This window comes from Mesocricetus auratus, unplaced genomic scaffold (assembly GCF_017639785.1).
Source record: "Mesocricetus auratus isolate SY011 unplaced genomic scaffold, BCM_Maur_2.0 Super-Scaffold_100013, whole genome shotgun sequence".
NCBI lineage: Eukaryota > Metazoa > Chordata > Mammalia > Rodentia > Cricetidae > Mesocricetus > Mesocricetus auratus.
This window is the reverse complement of record NW_024429196.1, coordinates 47,087,877-47,108,069: the sequence shown is the minus strand read 5'-3', so window position 1 is coordinate 47,108,069 and position 20,193 is coordinate 47,087,877. Positions and strand designations below refer to the sequence as shown.

Below are 20,193 nucleotides of genomic sequence, written 5' to 3'. Positions count from 1 at the left end.
TTTTCTGTTCTTTTTTACCTTTACCTGTTTGTTTATTGTGTGTGTGTGTAGGTCAGAGGACAACTTGCAAAAGTCAGTTCTCTCTTACCATGAGGGTCCTAAGGATGGAACTCATATGTGTAGTAAGCACTCATCTGCTGAACCATCTCCTAAGTCCTTTTAGAGTCTCCTTTCTGGCATTTTTTTTTTTTTTTTGGATTTTTGAGGCAGGGTTTCTCCGAGGCTTTTGGAGGCTGTCCTGGAACTAGCTCTTGTAGAGGAGGCTGGCCTCGAACTCATAGAGATCCACCTGCCTCTGCCTCCCGAGTGCTGGGATTAAAGGCGTGCGCCACCAACTCCCGGCCCTTTCTGGAATTTTGAAATAGGGTCTCCCTACAAATCTCAAGCCGACTTCAATTCAAGATCCTCCTGCCTCGGCTTTCCTAGTATTGGGATTACAGGTAGCTACCAACCCCCAGTTTTGTATTACATTCTTTAGAAAAAAATTCTTTTAAAACTTTGAGAAGCAGCAGGGTGGTGGTGGTGCACGCCTTTAATCCTGGCACTTTGGAGGCCGATTCAGGCAGGCGGATCTCTGTGAGTTCAAGGCCGGTTTGGCTTACTGGGCGAGTTCCACGACAGCCTCCAAAGCTACAGAGAAACCCTGTCTCGAAAAACCAAACCAACCAAACAAACAAAAAACCCCACAAATACACAAATATATAAAATACCTATAAAAATATATGTGTATATCCCGTGTTTGTCGCTAGATGGAGTAGTCCTTTGTCCTCTCCAGGAAAATACCTGTAGAGCTTTGAGCTTCCGGCACAGGGTCAAAAGGCAAGGTCAGAGGGCATAGACCTCTAAGCCAAGAGGAACCCTAGTGTCTCATCCAAAGACTACAGGAGCTGTGCCCGACTGCGCAGGCGCAAGGAGTCCATGGGCGCGGTGGGCGGCGGCAAGAGGCGATTGGCTGGATGCCGAGGCCCCGCCCCTCACCCACGTCAGCTACCCGGTTGGCTGGTTAGTCCGCAGGTTCGGGTCGTTCCGGCGCCGTTGGGTCCGGCGTGCTGCCAGCGGTTCGTCCTGCTCTTACGCTCGCTGGGGACGGAGCACTGTGAGTACGAGGGCGCGGGCGCGGGGTGAGCGCAACCGCGGCAGCGGTGTCTGCCGTCCGGCCCGAAGCCAGGTCTGCCTTGACAGCCGCGGGCAACTGTCCAGGACAGGCGAGGGCTTGAAGGGACCCGAGTCTCGGCCCGTAGTGTCGTCTCGGCTGCAAGGCAAAGCTGGGGGAGATGATACGCGACGGCGCCATTGGTGGGGTCGGTTTTGGCGCGCTCTGGCGTTCGCGCTTCCTATTGGCTGGCGCACGTCGCGTTGGGCGGGGCTGGAGCTCCCGGGAAGGTGTGTGACCGCTGAGTCTCAGGGACAGCGTGACTGGGGCCTGAGCTGGCTACCTCCGGCCAGCTCACAGGCAGCTGCAAATGCTGCTCCTGGGACAAGGGCATTGAGCCCTGCGTCTCCTATTCCAGGGATGCCGGTGTAGGTGACAGCGGGTTCTCCTCGGACCCTGTCCTATGCTCCCAATTAATGAATGATAACAGGATCTTGGGCCATTTTGGGAAACATTGCCCAAGCTTGGGCGTGGTAGCGCTCAATCTCCAGCACTCAGGAGGCTGAAGCCGGAGGTTCAGGAGTTCTAGGCCAACTTTGCCTATTTAGCCTTCTCAACAGAAAAGAAGAAACACATCTAGATTCCTTCGAGTGAGTTTCCGATAAGGTTTTATTAACATGAAGTAGAGTAGAAAATAGCAGAACTCCACACTGTGTGGGTGCTAGGACACAATGCAAAGTACTAATTACATGTAAGAGGGGAGTCGGTCTTGAGTTTGCTATGTAGCTGAGAATTTCCTTCAGTTCTGTTTCTCCTGCTTCCCAACCACGTGTGCCACTAGGCCTGGTTTATGCTGTACTAGGAATGCAGCCCAGCCTTTGAGCCTGCTGGTTATGCACTGTACCCACTGAGCTACATCCCCAGCCAGCCAAACTTTCTTGGAATTTTTTTTTTTTTTGAGACAGGATCTTGGCTATGTAGCCTAGGCTGATCTCCAACTTGATATGTTCCTATCTCTACCACCGCATTCCAGGATTGCAGTCATGTGCCACCATGACAGGCAGGATGGTATTCTTTAGGGTAGGTCTGAGTGTGCTTAAGTGTCTGTTTTGCTTTTCCTGGTGCCCCTTTCTCGGATCTTTTGAGATCTCCGTACAGGGCACCATGTACAGGGAACCATGTCATTCTATCAGATAGTGGTTCTATCATAAAGTAGTAATATTTTTGTGGTGTAAATAATTAAAAAATATCTGGACTCTACTTTCAGATACAAACCATACTGTTTTTAAATTGTTTGTATGTGTTGACAGCTGAGAAATGAATTCCAGTATGAAGCAGAAACAGGAAGGAGCTGGAGAGAATGTAAAGGTATGTAATGGGACCTCTTAAATGCGCTTGGATTTGTTTTAATTATGAAGCAAGGTCTTAAAACTGAGTAAATTGGGAGCGTGGGGGATAGGAGATAGAGTGAAAGAGGGGAGGGGAGGAGGGAAGGGGACTGAGAAAAATGTATAGCTCAATAAAAAATAAAAAAAATTTAAAGGCTAGAATCTTACTTTTTAGTATGTGAAATCATTTAAATAAAGTTTGACTTTTAAGAAAACTTGAAAAAAAAAGGTGAGGTCTTGCTGTGTTGGCCCAGGCTGGCCCCAAAGTGAAACCATTTCCTTAGCCCCAGAGTAAATTTAAATTCAGGATTCATTATCAGAAGTTGGAAATCTGAGTATACTCTTGACTGTATTTTGAAGGAGACAGTTTACAGAATATGAAACGAAATTTTCTGAAAAGGCTAAGATTTAAATATATGAGTGAAACTTGGAGTCTAGAAGTCTGTTATTCTGTTATGTGTATATAGAAAGGAATGTTACAGTAGTATACATTCCTTGGGCTATTTTTTCTAAAGCTTGCATGTGTAAAGTGTAAATCTTGGAAGTGGTCTTTCTAAGTATGTATATGACAGCAACTTAGTTGGCTTCTTTGACCATTATGGAGATCAAACATTTAGTTTTATTTTCTTCTGTTTAGAGACTTGATTAATCTGTAATCTAAATTATATCTGAAATGTTGTTGTAATATTTGTTCTCATGGTAGTTGGCATTTGTCCCTCAGTTAAACAGTGGGATATTAATCAACAGTAGAAACTTTACCGTGGGAAAGGTGAACTTTGTCATGTGAAGTACAGTAACTTTCTCACGCTGGTGTGGTGTCATGTTCTTGCTAACCTTGTTTGAGTATTCACTATTGTTTGCTATCCCATGGTGGCATTATAACTAATGTTTTTTTTAATAGAACTTACAAATCAGGAAATATATAGGGGCTATTTACATATTATACAGAAGACACATTTTTGTTTTTAGACAGTAGTTTGGGGATTTTAGAGGGTTATTTGGTGAGGGATTGTTTTGAGACAAGGTCTTACTATGTAGCTTTGGCTAGCCTGAAACTCAGAAATCCACCTGTCTCTGCCCCCTGAGTAGTGGTATTAAATGTGTGTGTCACCCTGGATGGCTTGTTTTTGTTGTTGTTGTTTGTTTTTCTAGTGTGACATTCACTAAGTAGACCTCAAGCTAGCCTTGAACTCAGAGAGCTCCACCTGCCTCTGTCTACCAGGTGCTGGGATTACAGGTTTGTGCTGCTACCTAGGCCAGAGTGTTTTAATTTGTCTAAAGCAGACATTTTATCAACGTCCTAGTGAATGGACTTGTAGCAAAACTGCTTCTGTTGTCAGATGATAGTTGAGGAGGGGTTATCCATTACATACTCATGCACTTGCTTCTACCTACAATGTGTTACTAAAAATTATATTCCTGGTGCAATGAGTAGTGGTACGAGCCTTTAGTTCCAGCACTCAGGAGGTAGAAGCAGGTGAATCTCTGTGAGTTCAAGGCCAGCCAGGGCTATATAGAAGACCCTGTCTTTAATAAATAAATAAGTAAAAATTATATTCCTGGGCCTGTGAGATGCTATAGCCAAGCTTGATGACCTGAATTCTGTATTAGGGTTTGTATTTCTGTGGTAAAACACCATAACTAAGCCAGGTGGTGGTGGTGTACATCTTTAATCCCAGCACTGAGGAGGCAGAGGAGGGCAGATCTCTGAATTGGAGGCCAGCCTGGTCTATAGAGTGAGTTCAAGGACATCCAGGGCTACACAGAGAAACCCTGTCTCAAAACAGCAAAATAGCAACAACAAAAACCGCTGTGACCAAAACCAACCTGGAGCGGGAGAGTTTACTTCAGCTTCCAGCTTGCAGGTCACAGTCCAACACTGAGGGAGGTCAGGACAGGAACGCAAGGCGGGAACTGAAGCCTAGGCCGTGGAGGAATGAGGCAATGGAGGAATGAGGCCGTGGAGGAATGAGGCCGTGGAGGAACTGAGGCCGTGGAGGGACTGAGGCCGTGGAGGAATGAGGCCGTGGAGGGAATGAGGCCGTGGAGGAATGAGGCCGTGGAAGAATGAGGCTGTGGAGGAATGAGGCCGTGGAGGGACTGAGGCCGTGGAGGGACTGAGGCCGTGGAGGGACTGAGGCCGTGGAGGGACTGAGGCCGTGGAGGAATGAGGCAATGGAGGAATGAGGCTGTGGAGGAATGAGGCCGTGGAGGGACTGAGGCCGTGGAGGGACTGAGGCCGTGGAGGAGTGAGGCCGTGGAGGGACTGAGGCCGTGGAGGGACTGAGGCCGTGGAGGGAATGAGGCCGTGGAGGAATGAGGCCGTGGAAGAATGAGGCCGTGGAGGGACTGAGGCCGTGGAGGGAATGAGGCCGTGGAGGAATGAGGCCGTGGAAGAATGAGGCTGTGGAGGAATGAGGCCGTGGAGGGACTGAGGCCGTGGAGGGAATGAGGCCGTGGAGGAATGAGGCCGGGGAGGAATGAGGCCGTGGAGGGACTGAGGCCGTGGAGGGACTGAGGCCGTGGAGGGACTGAGGCCGTGGAGGGACTGAGGCCGTGGAGGGAATGAGGCCGTGGAGGAATGAGGCCGTGGAAGAATGAGGCCGTGGAGGGACTGAGGCCGTGGAGGGAATGAGGCCGTGGAGGGACTGAGGCCGTGGAGGAATGAGGCCGTGGAGGGAATGAGGCCGTGGAGGGAATGAGGCCGTGGAGGAATGAGGCCGTGGAGGAATGAGGCCGTGGAGGGACTGAGGCCGTGGAGGGAATGAGGCCGGGGAGGAATGAGGCCGTGGAGGGACTCAGGCCGTGGAGGAATGAGGCCGTGGAGGAATGAGGCCGTGGAGGGACTCAGGCCGTGGAGGGAATGAGGCCGTGGAGGAATGCTCCTTACCTGCTTGCCTGCTCAGTCTGCTTTCTTATGTACCACAGTACAGCCGCGCAGGGGTGCACTGGCAGCAGCTGAATCCTTCACATCAGTTGTCAACAATGGCCCCATGCTTGTCTATTATAGGTCATTCTTTCATCAGCTGAGATTTCCTCTTACCAGATATGTCCTGGTTTTTGACAAAAACCAACCAGCAGTTTTTTTTTTCTCAAATGCCCAAAATGTTTGGAAATATTTAAACTTCTGAAACATTTTTGACTAGAGAAAAATATTTTGTGGAGGAACTAGCCTTTTCTCTCAGTGTTTACCTTTTTTTGTAAGAGTGTTTGTAATTTCCCAATTTGGAAGATGCTTTTTAAGGAATAGAGTTAGTTATTTTTTAATTGAAAGTTTGTCATACATCATTTGAACTATCAGTGCCACCACAGAAAGTATGTTATATGTGTTTTAACCAAATAAGATGGGTTGGCAGTGATTACAGCAAGAATATTTATCTGTGTGTGTCGGTTTGGGTGGTATGGTCTACCCATTTGTAACAATTTCTTCAAACTTTGTTATAATCTTGGGAAATAAGTTTGCTGGTTGATTAAGACAACATCTTATTCTGACACAGCATTGTAAGATAAATATCAGGCCAAATCTTGTGTTCTTAGTGTTTTTTTAATTCTCAAATTATAGTAGGACTAACTATTTAGAAATTTGGAAAGTAATCATGTACAATAACCAGATTTGAATCATCTTGACTTTTAGAACAGTCCTGTCCCAAGGAGAACGCTGAAGATGATTCAGCCTTCTGCAGCTGGATCTCTTGTTGGCAGAGAAAATGAGGTAAGTGTACAGGGCTAGAATGGGGAGATGGTCAGTCAGCATTAAACATTTCCTAGATTTTCTTAAATACTAATTTGTTTTAGTTGTAACTAAACTTTAGTTCAATCCTAACCAAAATAGTTGCTGCAAATAGAATTCCTAAAACAATATTACACATTCTGGTAGTTTTTAAAATTACATTTATGGGCTGAAGAGATAGCTCTGTGGCTGAGAGCACATACCACTCTTCCAGAGGACCTGAGTTCAGTTCCCAGTACCCATGTCAGGCAGCTCATAAATACCTGTAACTCTTACTTAAAGGGATGGGACACCCTTTTCTGGCCAAAGACTGTACTCAGATCCATAAACCCACACACAGACATAAAAATGTAATTACAAATAAAGCCTAAAAAGCAAGACAACTGTTTATTTTGTGTGCACCATGTGGGTATGTATGTGTTTGCGTGGACTTTGGAGCATGTAAGTGCCATGGTACACAATTGAAGTCATAGGATAGCTTTCAGGAATCTGTTTCTGTCACTGTATAGGTCCCAGTGATTTAATGCCGTTTGTTAGTGTTAGCAGCAAATACCTTTATTTGATAAACCATCTCACCAGCCCTGTTTTGGTAGTTTTGATTTGTATAACTTAAAAAAAAGTTCTTAAATACATAAATAACTGAGCAGTGTAGCTTTCTTGTTCATCATATCTAAGTAAATAAGCTTTTCCATCACAGTCGCCAAAAGGCTTGTCCAAAAGGAAGCTTTGGAATGACCAGTTAACATCTAAGACTTCAAGTTCTGGTCCAGATGCCAGTGAAAATAAAGATGTTGGAGATATCACCCAGGAAGCATTTGATCTTATGATTAAAGGTATGAAAAAAGCAAAATGACTTGTCTTGAAAGTTTAAATTTTGATGAAGGTGAATTATTTGGTGGGGTTACTGTTTGATAATTTAAAATTTTGTATTATAAATAGGCAAATATTCTAAATTTGGACACATGGAACCATTTGTTTGGCAAGACCCCAGTGTGGGTGAAATTAAGTGACTAAATTGGTATCTGTGATAGTAAATTGCATTGGGTTTTTACAAGACTTGGAAATGGGCTTTTCAGAAGAAAAGTGGTAATAGAGAAAGTATTTGAATATTTCAAGAGAACACAAAGTGATAGGGCTAATAGGAGCATCGCTGGGTAAAGAGGGATAAAGGTGAATGAGAAATACACTTTTGTTGTTTTGGAGACAGGGTTTCTCTGTATAGCCCTGGCTGTCCTAGAACTCACTCCAGCTGATCTTGAACTCAGAGATCCGCCTGCCTCTGCCTCCCTAGTGCTAGGATTAAAGGTGTGTACTACTACCTCCTGTCTGAAATACACTTTCAATAAGTGTTAGCTTTTAATGGAGGAGTAGTAGAAATCAGACAAGAAAACTGATGTTTTATATTGTGAGACAGTCTCACTCTGCAGCCCAGACTGTCCTAGGACTCACCTGGCTCATGGGTCAGTGGTCATGAGAAATTAGAGCCTAGAGAAGTTCATTGGCTTGTTCAAGGTCACAGTGTCAGGAATGTTTGGGTTTGTGGTGAGTTGCCTGGGTGTTGTAAGGAAGTTTAGAAGCAGAAAATACTTTTACAGGACAAAATCACAAATGGTTGGTCTACTGGATAGCGCCACAACAGCTTTGTAGTGCTTATGAAATAGGACTTGTAATGTATACCTGATTAGGTTAAAATCGGTTGAAGGTTACTTCTATACACATATCAGAAATATTGCTTGTACAGTCAATCGGTGATCATAGACATTCTTAGTCATAGAGAGTACCAATATAACTGTGACTTGAGACTTCAGTGGGATATATCATTAGAATTAAAAATTGCACATAGAGTGCCTGAATTTTGTTAAATCTGTTGTTGGTACGGCAATGGTGTAATCTTGAAAAGAAAAATCTTTTATATATTTTAGGATGGAGCAAATGAATAATATGTTGGTGTTAGGAAGCAAGTTCTTTTTTCTCCTTTTATTTTTAAATTAGAAACAAGGTTGCTTCACATGTCAATCCCAGCTCCCTCTCCCTCCTCCCACGCCTTCCCACCAACACCCCCATCCCCCTCCCCCAATCCCCACTCTTTTCCCTAGGGAGGGTGAGGCCCTCCATGGGGGGTGTCCATAGTCTGTCATTTCATCCAAGGCAGGTCCTAGGCCCTCCCCCAAGAGTCCAGGCTGAGAGAGCATCTCTCATTGTGGGATGGGCACCCAAAGTCCATTTGTATGCCAGGGATAAATACTGATCTACTACCCAAGGCCCCATAGATGCCTAGGCTTCCTCACTGATACCCATCCATATTCAGGGGGTCTTGATCAGTCCCATGCTGGATTCCCAGCCATCAGTCTGGGCTTCAAGAGCTCCCCCTTGTTCAGTTCAGCTATTTCTGTGGGTAAAACAAGTCCTGTCTTGACCCCTATGCTCATCAGTCCTCCCTCTCTGTCACTGGGTTCCTTGAGTTCAGCTCAGTGTTTAGCTGTGGGAGTCTGTCTCTGCTTCCATCAGTCATTGGTTAAAGGTTCTGTTTCCCAGACTCTCTGTCAGTGGGATTGTAGGCTAGCACTCCCCTGATGCACATCTAAAATCCATATATGACTGAGTACATACCACGTTTGTCTTTTTGTGACTGGGTTACCTCACTCAGGATAGTTTCTTCTAGTGCCATCCATTTGCCTGCAAATTTCAAGATTCCATTTTTTTTCCTGCTGAATAGTACTCCATTGTGTAAATGTACCACATTTTCTCTATCCACTCTTTAGTTGAGGGGCATCTAGGTTGCTTCCAGGTTCTGGCTATTACCAGTAATCCTGCTATGAACATAGTGTAACAGACATCCTTGTTGTATGAATATGCATCTTTTGGGTATATGCCTAAGAGTGGAATTGCTGGGTCTTGTGGTAGACTGATTCCCATTTTCCTGAGGAATCTCTATACTGATTTCCAAAGTGGTTGTATGAGTTGGCATTCCCACCAGCAGTGGAAGAGTGTTCCCCTTTCTCCACATTGTCATTGGTGTTTTTGATTTTAGCCAGTCTGACAGGAGTAAGATGGTATCTCAGAGTTGTTTTGATATGCATTTCCCTGATGGCTAGGGATATTGAACACTTTCTTAAAGTGCCTTTCAGCCATTTTAGACTCTTCTATTGAGAATTCTCTATTCAGTTCTGTAGTCCACTTTTTAATTGGATCCTTTGGTGTTTTGGAGACTTGCTTCTTGAGTTCTTTGTAAATTTTGGAGATCAGCCCTCTGTCAGATGTGGGGTTAGTGAATATCTTTTCCCATTCTGTGGGCTGCCTTTTTGTCTTGTTGACTGTGTCCTTTGCCTTACAGAAGCTTCTCAGTTTCAGGAGGTCCCATGTATTAATTGTTGACCTCAGTGTCTGTGCTATTGGTATTATGTTCAGGAAGCTGTCTCCTGTACCAATTCATTCAAGGGTACTTCCCACTTTCTTTTCTAAGAGGTTCAGTGTGGCTGGATTTATGTTGAGGTCTTTGATCCAGTTGAACTTAAGTTTTGTACATGGCGGCTATAGATGGATCTATCCACATTCTTCTACATTCAGCATCCATTATGCCAGCACCATTTGTTGAAGATGCTTTCTTTTTTCCATTGTGTATTTTTTTAGCTTCTTTGTTGAAGATCAGATTCATTCGTGTATGGTTTAATATTGGGGTGTTCAATTCAATTCCATTCGTCTACCTGTCTATTTTTGTGCCAATACCAAGCTGTTTTCAGGACTGTAGCTCTATAATAGAGCTTGAAATCAGGGATGGTGAGTCTCCAGACGTTGCTTTGTTGAATAGGGCTGTTTTAGCTATACTGGGTCTCTTGTTTTTCCATGTAAAGTTGATTATATGTGAAGAATTGTGCTGGGATTTTAATGGGGATTGCATTGAATCTGTAGATTGCTTTTGGCAAGATTGCCGTTTTTACTATGTTAATCCTACCTATCCAAGAGCATGGGAGGGAGATCTTTCCATTTTTCTGGTGTCTTCTTTAGTTTCTTTTTTTAAAGACTCAAAGTTCTTTCAGTACAGGTCTTTCACTTGTTTGTTTAGCATCACTCCAAGGCATTTTATGTTGTTTGTGGCTATTGTAAAGGGTGATGTTTCTGATTTCTTTCTCAACCCTCTTATCGTCTGTATATATCATCTATATATAGTATATATAGTAGGGCTACTGATTTTCTTGAGTTGATCTTGTGTCCTGCCACTTTGCTGAAAGTATTTATCAGCTTTAGGAGTTCCCTGGTAGAGTTTTTTTGGGTCATTTATGTAAACTATCATATCATCTGCAAATAGTGAAAGTTTGACCTCTTCCTTTCCAATTTGTATCCCCTTGATCTCCTTTTGTTGTTGTATTGTTGTAGCGAGAACTTCAGATACAATATTGAAGAGATATAGAGAGAGTGGACAGCCTTGTCTTGTTCCTGATTTTAAAGAAATCACATTGAGTTTCTGTCCATTTAGTTTGATGTTGGCTGTTGGTTTGCTGTATATAGCTTTTATTATGTTTAGGTATGTTCCTGTTACCCCAGATCTCTCCAAGACCTTTATCATGAAGGAGTGTTGGATTTTGTTAAAGGCCTTTTCAGCATCTAGTGAGATGATCATGTGATTTTGTTTCTCAGCTTGTTTATATGGTGGATTACATTGATGTTGAACCATCCCTGCATCCCTGGGATGAAACCTATTTGATCATGATGGATGATTGTTTTGATGTGTTTTTGGATCCGATTTGCCAATATTTTATTGAGTATTTTTGCATTAATGTTCATGAGGGATATTTGTCTGAAGTTCTCTTTTTTTTAGTTGTGTCTGTGTGGCTTGGGTATTAAGGTTATTGAAGTCTCGTAGAAAGAGTTTGGCAAAGACCCTTCTGCTTCTAATGCGTGGAATACTTTGAGAAGAATTGGTATAAGCTGTTCTTTGAATTTCTGGTAGAATTCTGCACTGAGGCCATGTGGACCTGGACTTTTTTTGGTTGGGAGACTTTTGATGACTGATTCTATTTCCATAGGGGTTATAGGTTTATTTAAATTGCTTATCTGTTCTTGATTTAATTTTGGCAAGTGATAGTTATCCAGAAAATTGTCCATTTCCTTTAAATTTTTGAATTTTGTGGAGTACAGGTTTTCAAAGTATGACCTGATGATTCTCTGGATTTCTTCAGTGTCTGTTGTTATGTGCCCCTTTTCATTTCTGATTTTGTTAATTTGCATGTTCACACTCTACCGTGTGGTAAGTTTGAATAAAGGTTTGTCTATCTTGTTGATTTTCTCAAAGAACCAACTCTTTGTTACATTGCTTCATTGTATTGTTTTCCTGGTTTCTACTTTATTGATTTCAGCCCTCAGTTTGATTATTTATTTCCTGGCTTCTGCTTCTCCTGGGTGAGTTTGCTTCTTTGTGCTCTAGAGTTTTCAGCTGTGCTGTTAATTCTCTAGTGTAACTATCCTACAGGTTATTCGTGTGGGCACTTAGTGCTATGATATGAACTTCCCTCTTAGCACTGCTTTCAAAGTGTCCCATAAGTTTGAGTATGTTGTGTCTGCATTCTCATTGAATTCTAGGAAGTCTTTACTTTCTTTTTTTATTTCTTCTTTGACCCAAGAATGGTGCAATTCCGCATTATTAAATCTCCATGAGTTTGTAGGGTTTCTGCAATTTGTGTTGTTGTTGAATTCTAATTTTAATGCATGGTGGTCTGATAAGAAGCAATTCCAATTTTTTGTACCTGTTGAGGTTTGCTATGTTGCCAAGTATGTGGTCAAAGAAGGTTCCATGTGGCGCTGAGAAGAAGGTATATTTTTTATTTCGATAGAATGTTCTGTAGATGTCTGTTAAACCCAATTGGGTAATAACTTCTATTAGTTCCTTTGCTTCTTTGTTAAGTTTCTGTCTGGTAGTCTAGTGGTGAGAGTGGGGTGTTGAAGTCTCCTACTATAAGCGTGTGGGGCTTTATATGTGATTTGAGTTTTAGTAATGTTTCTTTTACGAACGTGGATGCCTTTGTATTTGGGGCATAGATGATCAGAATTGAAACTTCATCTTGGTGGATTTTTCCTGTGATGAATATGAAATGACCTCCTTCATCTCTTTTGATTGATTTTATTTTAAAGTCTAATTTGTTAGATATTAGGATTGCTACCCCGCTTGTTTCTTGGGTTCATTTGATTGGAAAATCTTTTCCTAACCCTTAACTCTGAGGTAATGTCTGTCTTTGAGATTGAGGTGTGTTTCGTGTATGCAGCAGAAGAATGGGTTCTGTCTTCGAATCCCTTCTGTTCGCCTGTGTCTTTTTATGGGCGAGTTAAGACCATTAATATTGAGGGATATTAATGATCATTGATTGCTCATTCTTGTTTTGGAATGGTTGGTGTTCGTGGAATTTTATGTGGATTTCTACCCCTTTTGTCTTTTGGCTGTTGGTAAGGTGAGATTATCTGCTTGCCTGTGTTTTTCTGGTTGTAGTTAACTTCCTTGGGTTGGAGTTTTCCTTCCAAAACTTTCTGTAGGGCTGGGTTAGTAGATATGTATGGTTTGAATCTGGTTTTGTCATGGAATATCTTGTTTTCTCCATCTATATTGATTGAGAGCTTTGCTGGGTATAGTAGTCTGGGCTGGCATCCGTGGTCTCTTAGTGTTGGTAGAATATCTATCCAGGACCTTCTGGCTTCCAGAGTTTCCATGGAGAAGTCAGGTGTAATTCTGAGAGATTTGCCTTTATACGTTGCTTGACCTTTTTCCTTAGCTGCTCTTAATATTCTTTCTTTATTCTGTATGTCTGGGGTCATGATTATTATGTGGTGAGGGGACCTTTTTTTGTGGTCCACTCTATTTGGTGTTCTTCATTGGCATGTGTTTCTTTAGGTTGGGAAAGTTTTCTTCTATGATTTTGTTGAATATGTTTTCTGCTCCTTTGAGGTGGTTTTCTTCACCTTTTTCTATACCTATTATTCTTAGGTTTGGTCTTTTCATGGTGTCCCATATTTCCTGGGTATTTTGTTTTAGGGGTTTGTTGGACTTAAGATTTTCTTTGGTCGATGAATCTATTTCTCCTAGTGTATCTTCATTGCCTGAGATTCTCTCTTCCATCTCTTGTATTCTGCTGGTTATGCTTGCATCTGTAGTACCTGACCGTTTGCCCAGCTTTTCTATTTCCAGCATTCCCTCAGACAGTGTTTTTTTTTTTTATTATTGTTTGTATTTAAGTTTTCAGCCCTGGCACTGTTTGAATTGTTTCTTGTAGTTTTTGCTTTGTCTTTTCCTCCATTTGTTGTATTTTTTGGTTTGTTTTTTCTTCCATTTTTTTTTTTTTTTGCATTTTTTGGTTTGTTTTTTCTTCCATTTCTTGCATTTTTTTTGTTTGTTTTTTGGTTTGTTTCTATTTCTTTAAGGGATTTTCTCATATACTCTTTGAGGGCCTCTATCATTTTCATGAAGTTATCTTTAAGGTCATTTTCTTCTGCTTCATTTGCATTGGAATGCTAGAATCTTGCTGGCATAGAATCTCTAGAATCTGGCAGTGTCATATTTGTTTTTCTGTTACTGAGTATGTTTTTGTATTGTCTCCTTCCCATCCCTTCTTCTAGTGGGTGCAGAAAGATCCTCTTCCTGGCCTGGTGATTAGGGGACCAGAGTTCTCTTTTGGTGGGTGCAAGCAAGTCCAGTACTCTGGTAGTTCTCCTCCTACTGGTCCCTGGAAGACCAGGAATCCTTGGGTGTGTAGGCTCCCACCTGGAGGGGAAACTCAGTGGCGGTCTCCAGGCACTTGAACGAGGGCCCAGAAATAGACCCCAAATTGCCTGGTCTCCTGGTGGAGAAGAAGACCAGGAATTTGGGGTGTGTAGGCTCCTGCCGGGAGGGGAGGCTCAGTGGCAGTCTCCATGCACTGGAAAGGGGCTCAGAAACAGACCTCGAATTGCCTGGTCCTGTTGTTGAAGACCAGGAAACTGGGGTGGGTAGGCTTCCTACGGGAGGGGAGGCTCAGTAGGAGGCAAGTTCTTAATAGGGTGAATGGAAGTACAGATGTGCAATGGAGAAGGAAAGAATGAATTGTTGAATTGGTTGAAAATATTAGTATAAATTGATTATTAAAAACTCCCTCCATCAAAAGCAAGAAACACAGCAGATATCCAGTTCTTGGTGTGTAAACACTATTCTGCATTGAAGCTCTTGAGGAAATGGCTGACTCCAGCTTTCCAGTATCCAGGATGCTGTAGAGTGATCCTCATGTCTCATATCAGAAAATAAGCAAAAGTGTTGGACATGTTTAAGGAACAGACTCTGTTTGAAGAGATTCATACTGATGGAATGTGTGAAAATTTCAGCGTCAAAATGAATAGTGGCAAGAATGGCTGGGCAGGGTGGCACACACTTGTAATGCATGTTCTTCAAAGGTTAAGGTAGGAGGATCACTTCAAAGTTATTCTCAGCTGTTTACCAAGTTCAAGGCCAGCCTGGGATACACGTCTCAAAATAAAAACGATGAAAAGTCATAGAATTACTACTCTTGGTACAGTGAATAGAAAAGAGCATGTGAACTGTAATGATAAATTAAGAGAAAACGGAATAGGGAAAATTCCTTTCAAAATCACATCCACTGAGTGTCAAAGAAGATTTAGGTAAGAATCACCAGTAGACTTAAAAAATTGGTTGGAGAACAGATTAACAAACTCAAATTTTACTCCGTAGATCTCTTATTATTTACCAAGGAAAACAAATCTTTACAAGCGAGAAATTTAGTATATGGCAGCCAAATCAAATGATCAAATTTTATATTCAATATTGTAACAGATTGGTGTGTACTGCCTGATAATACACTGAAGATACAATGCATTTATGCAATATTCCTACCAAAATGTTGAGCTTGAAACAAATTTAAAATTAAGAACTATATGCAAATTAACTAGTCCAGGCTTCTCAAAAGTAACAATATTTAGGCTGAGAGTATATATATATAGCTCAATGGTTGTCCCCCATAAAGGTCAAATAAAAATGCATAAGCACAAAACAAATCTTGTAAAATGTTAAAACAGTGTAGGTAATACATATGCATTTATTTTCCTTCTGTTGCAATACTTTTTAAGGATTGAGAACTTTGGTATGTTGGGAAAAAATAAAAAGTAGATTGGAAAATTTTCAGTAGAAAAAAAATCCTGAGGTTTTTTTTCTTTTGGTTTTTCGAGGCAGGGTTTCTCTGTGTTGTTTTGGAGGCTGTCCAGGAACTAGCTCTTGAAGACCAGGCTGGCCTCGAACTCACAGAGATCCGCCTGCGTCTGCCTCCCGAGTGCTGGGATTAAAGGTGTGCGCCACCAACGCCCGGCTAATTACTGAGGTTTTTATAGCAAAAGTTTTGTTTTTGAAATAAGGACTTGCTATGCAGTCTAGGCTGGCCTCAGGGTTTTAGCACTGATTTTTAAAGTTATGTAAAACACTGATTTATTCCAGAAAACCCATCTTCTCAGTACTGGAAAGAAGTGGCAGAAAAACGGAGGAAAGCTCTCTATGAAGCACTTAAAGAAAACGAGAAAGTATGTATTGAATCCTTACTATTTACAGGGTTGGGGTAGTGGTCCTTCTCATTTCATCATAGTCGGACTGGTGTAGACTAGCTTGAATGTTGGCCTAATGGAAGCTTGACTATATGAGCAAAATGATCCTGCTGTGTTAGTTACTGCATGGGTTTGTCAATGATCTGCTTGGAGAATTCAGAGCAGATTTGTGGAATACTGAACTTTATTTTTTTATATAGCTTCATAAAGAAATTGAACAGAAGGACAGTGAAATTGCCCGCCTGAAAAAGGAGAATAAAGAGTTGGCAGAAGTAGCAGAACATGTACAGTACATGGCAGAGGTAATTGAGGTAGGTAATTCCTTATTCATCGGGTTCAGAGTCATCGAGGCAGTGTTGTGGTCAGTGAGTGTTCAGCCCTGTAATGAGATGCCCAGCATCATTGAGTTTCTTGGATAGAGCGGCTTATTTATCCTACCAGGGATTTATTTTCCTTACCTATAAAATGGTAGTAATAAGCCCACATCTGAAAAAGATGAGAAAAGTTACTCTGTTGCATAGTTGACACATTTCTAGGTTCTAGTTTCATAAGGATGTTATCAACTATCATTTGTAAAACAAATAGTCTTTATTTGACTTTAAATTTGGGAAGTAGCTAATGTGTTTCAAAGAGTCAGCCTGATTAATGCTTTCAGCTTGTTTTGTATTTATAAAGCAAATCATCTTACCAATGGGAGGAAAGCTTTTCAAATCAAATCTTCTCAGATTAAATTACTTCCTTAACATTTTAGCGCCATGACAGTGTTGTTTTACTATTTTTAATTATGGGTAAGTATGGCCTGGAGCTAGAGTTCCAGGCACCTGATGTGGGTGCTGGAAATAGAACTCTGGTCCTCTGGAGGAACAGTGCAAGTGCAGGCCCTTAACCACTGAGTCATCTCTCCAGCCCTGCCATGACAAAGTTTGAAGTACTTAATTATCCCCCTCTGTTGACTTTTAAAATGTGGTCCCCAGCTGGCTGGAGAGTAGGGACACAGGGTCTGTGGTTTCCTAGAGAAGTAACAATTTAAGTTGTGCTTTGGAAGCCTCTCAGTCATGGCATTAAAAAAACCCAGCAAATTACTAACTGGATTTTGCTGAAATATGATGTAGCACTGTATAGACTTCGATAGAACATTGTAAGTGAATTTATTGGAGGTATTATAACATTGGTGGGTTGCCTTGTCAGTATACTGAGTAATAGTGGATTTCAGTTTCAAGATCTTTACAATAAATTGTTGGTTTATTCCTTAAAAGAGGCTGAGTCATGAACCTCTGGATAGCTTCGAATCACCGGATAGTCAGGAATTTGATTCCGAATTGGAAACTGTTGAGGATTCTGAAGTGGAAGACTCAGAGACTGGCACATGCATTGAAGAGACTGTGTCTTCCTCCACCGATGCCAAACCATGTACATGAATGTGAGGTACATCGCCAGCTTTGCCCTGCCCTATAGCTCCTGGTAAATTAACTACAAGATCCAAGTGCTGGAATCCAGGTTTGAATCCTGGGGGCTATTACCACATTAAAATACAGAGAGTATGTATTTTTAATCTGTTTTATGTAAATAGCATTTTCATTTTCTCAGTGTCAGATGTGACTTGTGTATATTAAATAAACTTCAATTTCTTATTGAATATGGTCTATCTTTGAGAATTCAGTGTATCCAGTTTGTAGAAAATGCATCTTTTTCTATAGTATTTTATTATTTCACTGTTGTGGGAGTGGGAAATGACAGCTGGAGCTGATATCTGTTGATCTGATCTCAGGATCCCTGTGAGCACTAGTGATTTTCATGTTTGCATATTCTCACTCAGTAGTATTTTTTGAGTGAGGCATCTACTTTCCTAAAGCTTCCCCGAGTGAATTTAATTAGCCAGGTAAAGGCTCATCTAATTGGTGTGGTCATATTACTTTTGAATGTTCCAAGCAAAGGTAGAGGGTGCTAGGGATAGTCCTCAGAAGCAAAGCCGAGAGACGCAAGTGCAGTGAGAAACACAAGGGTAGCTGAAGTTAGGAAACCATATGCAAAGTGTGCAATTATCAAAGGACAAGAGACATTGCTAGTGAAGCCGGCCTCTTCCCTGCGGCTGAGCGGGATGGTGAGTGTCGATGACTCTGACCCTCCCCCCATTAGTTACCAGGGAGAAAAAAAACCACATTGAGTGGGGAGTCTGTCAAAGCAGGATCTCGATTTATTCCAACACACAGGAACTTATATAGGACTGAGGTAGGGGATGGCAATCTTGGGATAGGGTAAGGTGATCTGAGGAGTTAAGGGACAATAGTATTCCCCCAAGCAGGCAGGTAGCTAGGCAGGGGGCAATCTTGCATCAGGTCTGTCTAAATCACCCCCACAGGGAGGTTACAGGTTAGAGACAGGTCGCCAAACTCTAGCCAGGCTCAGGAGATTACACTGGGCCTCGCATCCAAGCCTTTCTTAGGCCCAACAGCATGCAGCACATGTTCTCATGGGTAAGTGTTTTTGTGTAACTTGACAACAAAGAACATTACCAACCTTTCCTTTTGTTACCCTTACTTGTGTGTGTGAATGCCAGAGGTCAGTTTATGAGAGTCCTTCCACCAGGGATGGGTTGCCAGGCTCGGCAGCAAGAGTCTGCCTGTTGAACCATGTCATGAGCGCTAACACTGACCTTTAAAGGATTATTTTAGGTACATTTTCTTAGAGAACTTTAATTTTTCTGTCTCCAATATTGAGGAAAAGCCTGTCTTAGTATTCTGTGATGCAAAGACTACTGTGTCTGGACTAAGTGCTTAAAAAAGGAACTTGTTATTGGTTGGAGATGTAACTCTGAGTTTGGCGTGCACACAGCCCTGGTTTATCCCCAGCTGCACAAACCACGTGTGGTGGTGCACATTTGTAATTCCAGTGTTCTGGGAGGTGGAGGCGGGAGGATGGAAGTTCAGGGTCCTCTGCTACATAATGAATTCAAGGCCAGCCTGGGCTACATGAGACCCTGCTGCAAAACAAACATGTCAGGGAGATGACTCAGTGGGTAGGAGCACTAGCTGTGAGGGCCCATGAACCTGAGTTTCATCCCTTGAGACTCCATTGCAGGGGGGGGAGGGCCACCGCCCCCACACATATACACTTTTTTTTTTAAGATAAGGTTTCTCTGTGTAGCTCTGGCTGTCCTGGAACTCTCCATATAGAGCAGGCTGGCCTTGGACTTGGATCCACCTACTTCTGCCACCATCTCTCAGTAGTCACTAGCAAATATGCCAAGCACATGAATGGTCCGAGGATCTTTTCGGAGTTGGTTGTCATTTCTGCTGCTCTGCATACCCCAGGCTAGATGGCTTGTGCTTTGGAATATTTGCCATACTCAAATAAATAATATTTTAAAAATGAAATGAAGATATTACTAATAACTTTGTCCATTGGACCTTGGAGATGATGGTGATACACCTGTGTTGTACAATGAAGGAGCCATTAGTTCAGCATTCAAAATGGGATTAGTGTGAATAGAAAACAAAATTTATGTGTTTTATAAACTACTCAAGGCTAGTGGCTACTGAGAGATGGTGGCTATGCATGACTTGGAGTTGGGATACTAGCTTGAAGATTGTACTAGAGAATTGGCAAATTAATTTTTAAACAGTTTTGGGATAGGGTAAGGGGGAGAATCTGGTAGTATTTTCATAATTAGAAGAGTGGAAAGTGGAGCTGTGTGGTTTAGGTTAGTTATAGAAGATAATAGGTTTCAGGGTAATGTTTTATACATGCTGTGGTCTTATCCCTTTCCACATTTCCGCCTGTCCCCTTTTTGTTGATCTCCCCCACCATTCACCCTTTCAAATAGTTCTGCTTTCATGTCACAGAACTTTTAATGTAATATGATAATAACTCTTAGGACAATGTCAGAGCAGGAGGGATTTCTAAAAGAAAATGAAACATTATTTGTAATAGACGGAACCTGGAAGCAACCTAGATGTCGCTCAACCTAAGAAAAATGTGGTACATTTACACAATGGAGTACTACTCAGTATAAAAAAACCAACAAAATCTTGAAATTTGCAGGCAAATGGATGGAACTAGAAGAAACCATCCTGAATGAGGTATACTCATAAGTGGATATTAGACATAGAGCAAAGGATTACCAGCCTACAATCCACAACCCCAGAGAAGCTAGGAAACAAGGAGGATCCTAAGAGAGACATACATGGTCCCCCGGAGAAGGGGAAGGAGACAAGATCTGAGCAAATTGGGAGCATGGATGGTGGTGGTGGGGGGTGGTGGTAGGAGAAAGAGAAGGGGAGGAGGAGAACATGAAAGATCAGGAAGATTGAGTTGGGGAAGAATAGAGAAGGAGAGCAAGAAAAAAGATACCTTAATAGAGGGAGTCATTATAGGCTTAAAGAAATCTGGCACTAGGGAAATGTCCAGGGATCCACAACGAT

The 20,193-nt window shown here is 42.1% G+C and overlaps 1 protein-coding gene across 2 annotated transcripts; it reads left to right on the top strand.

Moving 5' to 3' along the window:
- The first annotated feature begins 970 nt into the window (after window positions 1-970).
- Window positions 971-17,408, top strand: Gmnn (geminin DNA replication inhibitor). 2 transcript variants are annotated; one of them, XM_040755724.1, is made up of 7 exons: window positions 971-1,096; window positions 2,404-2,461; window positions 6,116-6,193; window positions 6,909-7,044; window positions 15,669-15,751; window positions 15,973-16,083; window positions 17,029-17,408. In XM_040755724.1, the coding sequence occupies exons 2-7, from the start codon at window positions 2,411-2,413 to the stop codon at window positions 17,188-17,190; spliced, it is 621 nt and encodes a 206-aa protein (XP_040611658.1). In that variant the 5' UTR covers window positions 971-1,096; window positions 2,404-2,410; the 3' UTR covers window positions 17,191-17,408. The 2 variants fall into 2 exon arrangements, with proteins under 2 accessions (XP_040611658.1, XP_040611660.1); XM_040755726.1 differs by lacking the exon at window positions 971-1,096 and adding an exon at window positions 1,379-1,743.
- Window positions 17,409-20,193: the final 2,785 nt, after the last annotated feature.

Coding starts and splice junctions, on each gene's coding strand:
- Gmnn (XM_040755724.1), top strand. CDS start 2,411: ATGAATTCCAGTATGAAGCAGAAACAGGAAGGAGCTGGAGAGAATGTA. Junction 2,462..6,115: donor GAGCTGGAGAGAATGTAAAG/GTATGTAATGGG, acceptor CTTGACTTTTAG/AACAGTCCTGTCCCAAGGAG. Junction 7,045..15,668: donor ATTTGATCTTATGATTAAAG/GTATGAAAAAAG, acceptor GATTTATTCCAG/AAAACCCATCTTCTCAGTAC.